Raw genomic sequence first — 7,921 nt, 5'->3', positions numbered from 1 at the left:
TGCCTTTTCAATAGGTATCCGAAGTATGACAGCTTCAGTTTAGCCATCTTGGCTTCCAGGGAGATTTCTGGCTTGATCCGTTCCAGGACCCATTTGTCTTTTTGCCTGTCCATGAGATCTTCAGCACTCTTCTCCAGCACCACATCTGGTCATTAAAAAGAGATCAAGGTTCATTTGCAGCTAGCACTGAGTACTTTCACAAAAGCATGTTACATAACAATGGCTCTTTCCTGGATGCATCTTTTTTCTTTGAGGTGTAAAATCTCAGTGGTGCCACCACTATCCATCTGCCCTTAAGGCCAGGGCCACAATTACACTGAGAGATTTTCCTTCTTGGGCCTCACTGAAGTTACTAAAGAAGTGCATAACAGCACTGCTGAACTTTCAGACACGGTTCATTAGTTTAAGTGAAATGTGAAGTACACATGTCCCTTAACATTCGCTGGTGTCCCCCATGAATGTGGGAAAACCTCATATAACAAAAACACTATGTTTTTGCCTTAGAGGACATCTCTCTAGGAATTTCTAGGTCCTCCAGTGCAATTCTGTGGTCAACATCAGCCAGACTTTGACCATAGAACTGCATTGAAGGAGCTACAAATGTCTAGTGGAATGTTCTCTCTAGCAATCTCTAGGTCCTTCAGTGCGACTTTTGGATAAAGTTGACCATAGATTTGCACTGGAGGGCCTAGATAATCCTAGAGAGAACATGTTAATAAAATCCGTGAATAATAAAATCTGCAAAAGTCAAAGCCGCAAACATGGAGGAACGAGTGTATTGATAAAAGTAACTCAATGTAATAAGGTAATGTAAAAATATTCTGAGCCAGTGTGATGTAGTGGTTTGAGTGTTGGACTATGACTCCGGAGACCAGGATTTAATCCCTTCTTGGCCATGAAACCTACTGGGTGGCCATGGGCAAGTCACATGTTCTCAGCCTCAGAAGATGGCCATGCCAAAGCCCCTCTGAAAAGACTTGCCAAGAAAATCCCATGATAGGTTGCCTCAAGGTTGCCACAAGCTGGAAATGACTTGAAGGCACACAACAGACGTAACACAAAAGTATTCTGCCGCAGTTGAAGTGTAAAGAAAATTTAAGTTAAGGGCACCAGGGCTAATGAAATAACAGCATTTTCTTATAATTATAAAAGAGAAGAAGAAAAATGAAGAACATGTGGAATGAAGCAGTGTACGAAGATGAACCCCAAATCCCAGAGAGCAAGGGGGAAGCCACTGTAAGAGATATGGGAAAGAACCAGTCACCAGGAAACAGATGATATCCCAACTGAATCGCTGCAATCCACCCAGACAGAATCAAATCTAGTGCTAATGAAATATGCCAGCAAAGATGGAAAACAAAATGTTGAACATACACATCCCAAACCACACACACAAGCAGACGGAAAAGACTGCAGCAACAATAGGACCAGAGCATTAATCTCCCACAGTTAATGAGCATTAATCCCATTAGTCTCTCCCCCCCCCCCAGACCACAGCAACTACTGGACCAGAGCTTTCATCTCCCCCAAAGGCCACCCTTTGAGGCTGAGAGAGTGTGGTTTGCCCAAAGTCACCCAGGCTGAGCTGGGATTCAAATCCTGGCCTCCAATTTTAGGCCAAGGCTCAGACCATTATGTTAGAGTGGCCAAATGACCAATAGATAAATAGGGCTTTCTGTTGTCTATCTGCCCCCTTAGGTTGTGGGGTAGGGGTGCCAGAACCCTTAACCCAAAACGTAGCAGCTGGCTGGGTCCAGATTGGAAAAATAATCTGGTTTGATTGCCTCTTGAGCTGCTATGGCTCCAGGCTATGGAATTCTGGGAAAGGTAGTTTATTGTGGCACCAGAGCCTGCGTCAAGAGTGGAGAAATAATCTGGTTTGATGACTTTTGAGCTGCTACGGTTCCAGGCTATGGAATTCTGGGAAAGGTAGTTTGTTGTGGCACCAGAGCCTGCATCAAGAGTGGAGAAATAATCTGGTTTTATGCCTCTTGAGCTGCTACGGCTCCAGGCTATGGAATTCTGGGAAAGGTAGTTTGTTGTGGCACCACAGCTTGTGTCATGAGTGGGGAAGTAATCCGGTTTGATGACTGTTGAGCTGCTAAGGCTACAGGCTATGGAATAATGGGAAAGGTAGTTTGTTGTAGCACCAGAGCCTGTGTCAAGAGTGGAGAAGTAATCTGGTTTGATGCCACTTGAGCTGTTACTGCTCCAGGCTATGAAATTCTGGGAAAGGTAGCTTGTTGTGGCACCAGAGCCTGCATCAAGTGGAGAAATAATCTGGTTTGATGCCACTTGAGCTGCTACGGCTCCAGGCTATGGAATTCTGGGAAAGGTAGTTTGTTGTGGCACCAGAGCCTGCGTCAAGAGTGGAGAAATAATCTGGCATGATACTTGAGCCGCCTATGGAATTCTGGGAATGGTAGCTTGTTCGAAAATTCGCTTTCTCTTTCCAGACTGAAGAAACAATCCAGTTTGGCGCTGCTTGAGCTGCCATGGCTTCAGGCTATGGCATTCTGGGGATGGTAGTTTGTTGAAACAATCCAGTTTGGCGCTGCTTGAGCTGCCATGGCTCCAGGCTATGGCATTCTAGGAATGGTAGTTTGTTGTACAACAAACTACCATCCCCAGAATGCCATATCCTGGAGCCATGGCAGCTCAAGCAGCATCAAACTGGATTATTTCTCCAGTCTGGAAGAAGAAAGCTAACTTTAGTTTCGTTTTTCTCCCTTAGAAGAGGGAACTTTATTCCTCTCTCCTCCTCAGAGAGGAGACTTCAGTTTCGTTTTCCCCTCAGAGAGAGAGAAAGAGAGCAGGCCCAAGAAGGAGGCTCCTCCCTGAGGAGGAGAAAGCGCCTGTTTCCCCGAAATGGCGCCGAGGAAGAGGGCGGGGCTTAGAGGCGGTGGAGGAGAAGGAGGAGGACTAGGGCAGCAGAGGAGCCTCAGCAGCAGCAGCCACTCTTTGCTGGAGCCCTGGACCTAGGAAACAGCGGGTGGCTGGCTTCTTCTCCTGGGCAGCCCCAGAAGGGGAGGCTGCAGCTCCCTCCAGGTAGAAAGAAGGCAGGGATGCCCTGGTTCAGGTTTATGGAGAAGCTTTGCTGGGGTGGGTGGGTCTGGGCTTCTCTCTTTGGAGGGCTGTTGGAAACTTTGCAGCCAGGTGTAGTGGGTTCGAGTGTTGGGCTGGAGAGAGACCTGGGTTCGAATCCTGACCCAGCAATGTAAGACTAGTCACACTGTCTCAGCCTCAGAGGATGCCTATCTCTCCCATTCCTCTGTAGAAGCTTACCAGGAGAGGTAGGGTTGGAGGCACAGAACAACAATAACAACAGCAATAACAAAACACTTGTATGTGTATCCCGCCTTTCCATCCCATTAGGACCCAGGCGGCTTACAGCAAAACAGCCCAAACGTTGCAAAATAAAACAATATACAATAGTCTCAAGTTCTACCCTCTTTAAAATAGCAATTAAATCACAGTTGTGTTAAAAAAAAACTGATGCTAAAAAGATTAATTAAAATAACCAAACTATATTTTAATGTGGTTTTATATTATATTTTATTGTGTATATATTTTAGGGGATTTTAGATATATCTATATGTTTTCATGGTTTGAATTTGATATTAAATCACAGTTGTGTTAAAAACTCATACTAAAAAGATTAATTAAAATAACCAAATTATATTTTAATGTGGTTTTATATTATATTTTATTGTATATATTTTAGGGGTTTATATATGTTTTTATGGTTTGAATTTGATAATAATTTTATAGGTTTTTTAATCTGTGAGCCTCCTTTGGTCCTTCCAGGAAGAAAGGCAGGATTTAAATGAAATGAAGCAAGAAAACAATAACAGCAGCAAAGAAACTGGGGAGACTCTCCGCCTTTGAGGACAAAAAGGTCCCAAAGTTTTAGCCCTCCCATGTGTTTTGGACTTCGGATCCCAGCAGCCACAGCTTGGTCAGGAATTCTGGATGCTGAAGTCAAAACCATCTGGAAGACCAAAGTTTGGGGATTTAGGGGACCAGCCAAGGTGGTGTCATGGTTTCAGGGTTCAACTAAGACCCTGGAGGCCAGGGTTCAAAAAGCAGCATGGTCATGTAGTCCTGTAAATTGGGTAAGTCACGCTCTCTCAGCTTCAGAGGATAGGCATGGCATAAAAACCCTCTCTGAACAAACCTTACTAAGAAAACCCCATGACAGGCTCTCCTTTTTTGTTGCTGTGTGTCTCCAAGTCATTTTTGACTTATGGGGCGATTCTGTTTTCTTGGCAAGTTTCTTCGGAGGGGGATACTTAGGCTCCATACAGACAGGCCAAAATAAAGCTGCTTCAGGTCACTTTGGAGGTATGCTGTTTAAATGACCTTCAGAGAGGGTTTGCCATGGCCATTCTCCGAGGCTGAGAGAGTGTGACATGCCAAAGGTTGCCCACTGGGTTTTGTCATGGCTGAGCTGGGAGTGGAACCCTGATCTCCAGAGTCGGAGACTAGTTCATAAGCCACTGCACCGCATCACAAATGACATGGGTCCAAAACACTGCAGAAATAATCCAGTGTGAGACCTCTTTAAACTGCCCTGGGTCGGTGTTGGGGAATTCTGGGATTTGTAGTGTTGTGAGACATTTAGCCTTAGTTGGCAGAGAGCTCTGGTGCCACAATAAACTACAATTCCTAGGATTCCTTAGCACTGAGCCAGGGCAGTTAAAGCAGTCTCAAACTGGGTTATTTCTGCAGTATGGTATGGACCATAAAGGCACACAACAAGAAGAAAGGCCCACTAAACTCCATGGCAGGAAGGTTAACACTAGGGAGAGTGGGAGAAAGAGAGAAACAAAACAACCACCTTTGTCTTTTGGTGCATCCACATTGAAGAAATAACCTGGTTTGAGGCCATGTTAACAGCTGTGGCATTCTTAAAGTAGAGTCAAACTGGATTATTTCTGCAGTGTGAGTGGTGTAGCTTTTGTGGCTTGATAAGGAGCAGCCAGCAGGGAGATTAAAGGCATCTGGAGAGACCCAAACTTGCCTTGGATGTTCTTGCAGAGGAAGACCCCCCTCCCACTCACCCCCAAAAAGGAACTGATGAAAATGGTTGGGAGAAACTTCCTGCCACTGTTACTGAATTGTGAAATGGACATCGAAGTCTGCCTTCTGCCCAATTAAGCAGCCGTTTGTTTGGAGAAGGAGGGTTCGTGTCACATCTGCTCTTTAGACCCAGCCTGGCCAGGAAAACAGAAAAGGATGATAGTATCTGACTGACCTTGTTGTGACGCCTACACAATCTGGAGCGAGAGCCACCCTTGGCGAGACCTGATGGTTTTTGCACACTGGCAGAAATATTGTTGTGTTGGTCTTTGCCAAAAGTTAGTTTCGATTTGTAGCCCTGAGTGAGAGATTGCCAAGACATCTTGTTGTTAACAACTTCGGGTGCCACAACAAACTACCATTCCCAGAACTCCATAGCATTGAGCCACAACAGTTAAAATCAGATCAGACCAGATTATTTCTGCAATGCGGATGCAGCCCAAGTTTCCATTGAGCCATCTGGAATGCAGTCTTCCTCTTTTCCTGCTGCTGGCATTGCTGAATGTTATCCTTTCCCCCCTAATAAGCCATATCATCTTATGATATGTCCAAACCATGATAGCCTCAGTGTACTAATTTTGGCTTCTAGGAGGAGTTCTGGTTTGGTTATCTCTTAAATCACATTGAACTGTGTTTTTTTGGCAATCCGTGGTCCAGAACACATTGCAGAAACAATCCAGTTTGAGACTGCTGTAAATGTCGTTTATTGTAGTTTATTGTGGCAGCTGAGCTCTTTGACAGAGAAGGCTAAATACCTCACAAAGCTACAATTCCCAAAATTCCCTAGCATTGAGCCAGGGCAGTTAAAGTGGTCTCAAACTGGATTATTTCTGCAGTGTGTTTTGGCACCATGTTAACAACAGAGCTGTTGTTGTTGTTGTTGTTGTGTGCCTTCGAGTCATTTCCAACTTATGATGACCCTATCATAGGGTTTCTTGGGCTGTGAGAGTATGTGACTGCCCAAAGTCAACCAGTGGGTTTCCATGGCCAGTTAAGTGCTCAAGCTCCACGTTTTGAATATGGTTATTTTCCTTCTGCCTCCTTTCTTCACTTTATGCAGTCCTTGATTTTTAGCTGGCTGCTATGATTTCCATGGAATTTGGGGGGAAATTGCCATTCTGGGGGTATTAACAATCTACGTATTAAGAATGGAGAAATAGAAAGAGCAATTTTGGAGGGTGAGGTCACAGTAATATGAGTGTTCATCTCCATTACCAATGAAAATAATTGGTTCCTCACTACTTTTCACATGCTGTTCCTTGAGGAAAATACAGAAGAAAGGTATTTCCACCATCATTTATTTTGCTAGTCTTGTTTGCCTTGGCCCTTCTTTGTAAAACTTGTAAAGACCAGGATTGGAATCCCTACTCATCCATAGAAATGCACTGGGAGACTTTGGGCAAGTCACACTATCTCAGCCTCAGAAGAATGCAAAGGCAAACTCCCTCTAAACAAAGCTTACTAAGAAAACCCTATGATAGGTTCACCTGTGTACAACCATAAGTTGGAAACAACTTGAAGGCATACAACAACAGCAAGCTTATTAATAAAATTAAATTGTCCCCTTTTCTCCCACCTTTCCTATCCCTATGTGATAGTTTGCATATGCAAGATGTGACTTTGAAAGGTGTGCTTGAATGAATTTCTATACTGGTCTGTATTTAATATTGAAACATTTAGCCAGTTTAGAAGTACAGTACAGTACTGTACTGTAATAGGCATCCCTTCTAGTCACTTTCTCTTTAGAAATTGCTTTAATTGCAATATAGATATGCTTTCAGAAAAATATTTTCGGAGGCTTTCTGACAATACAGAGTGTTTAAATCAATGAAGATTTTTCCCCAAGGAAAGTTTAAAAATACTGCACGTGCAAGTAGTTATTAAATAACAGGTCTTTAAAAGGTGTTTTAGGATGTCATTTTCTGACATGCTTTCATTTTAAATTTGCAAGGGCTAGCTGTGATTAATTTGAGGTTTTAATTTGCATTTTACAGCATTGCTACAAAACACTGAGTAGAAATTAAAGAGGGGAAAGTCCATGTCATGTTGTTAAAAGGGGATGGATTTTTTTTTTTAAATATCACAATTAGTTTTTATTGTTATTTTATTATTTCATTGTTGTTATAGAAGCAACTAGGAAACTTTGAGTAATTGTTAAATAGAGTTATTGTTGCCCGTCATAAAGCAGCTTTACAAAATGGATATTGCAAAATAAAGCAGAAAAACCTGAATGTTGGAAACCATGCACTACTAGATCCTCATAAGACTGAATATTATCTAAAAATTGCCATGGTAGCCCCAAATTGTATAGTAATGTTCCTGTGCATTATGTGCAAACAGACTTATTTATCTATAGCAAGAACTATTTAGATAACTACCATTCTCTTTATTACATCAGTTTTCAGTTTATTACCAGTGGCTTGCTTTGGCCTTGCTGATCTTTTAGCAGTAAACCCAAATTTTGTATTAGAGAAGCTTGTTTTGTGAGGTGAATGTGGTAGTCTTCTTATGGCTCAATTTCCTTAAAACAAACAAAAGCATATTATTTACAATATTAGGTATATGTGAAAATTAAGATTGGTCTTGTGAATAGGCGAGGATTGACTATTAGTCATTTTTGTTTCCAAGAATGACTAATACCAGATAAGACATTTCAATAGCACTTTCTTGGGACAGATACTTTCTGTTAGTCATGCCTTATCTAAGTTGTTTTGTCAAACTCTTTCTTGAAGAGAGTGTTGGTTATGCCTTTTGCTGTTTTGAATAAGCTATATTTTTCATTTACAATGTGCCTTTGGTATCTCCTAGGGTTTGGTTTCAGCCCCCTTCCCCATATCAA

The 7,921-nt window shown here is 42.5% G+C and overlaps 1 protein-coding gene across 3 annotated transcripts in view; it reads left to right on the top strand.

Annotated features, from left to right (window-relative positions):
* The first annotated feature begins 2,893 nt into the window (after nucleotides 1–2,893).
* Nucleotides 2,894–7,921, top strand: part of TRANK1 (tetratricopeptide repeat and ankyrin repeat containing 1) — a 58,131-nt gene continuing 53,103 nt past the window's right edge. The window contains exons 1-2 of one of the 3 annotated variants that reach the window (XM_042472732.1): nucleotides 2,914–3,048; nucleotides 3,808–4,115. Coding sequence is in view for 1 of the 3 variants with exons in the window: in XM_042472730.1 (XP_042328664.1) it covers nucleotides 5,311–5,360 (50 nt within the window). In the remaining 2 variants the exon portion in view is untranslated. Of the gene's footprint in view, nucleotides 3,049–3,807; nucleotides 4,116–4,736; nucleotides 5,361–7,921 lie in introns of those variants that run through there. The other 2 variants (XM_042472731.1, XM_042472730.1) reach the window with 2 other exon arrangements.

Source organism: Sceloporus undulatus, chromosome 6, assembly GCF_019175285.1.
Source record: "Sceloporus undulatus isolate JIND9_A2432 ecotype Alabama chromosome 6, SceUnd_v1.1, whole genome shotgun sequence".
NCBI lineage: Eukaryota > Metazoa > Chordata > Lepidosauria > Squamata > Phrynosomatidae > Sceloporus > Sceloporus undulatus.
Note: the sequence above shows the minus strand (reverse complement) of the source record. Positions and strands in the feature narration are given on the sequence as shown.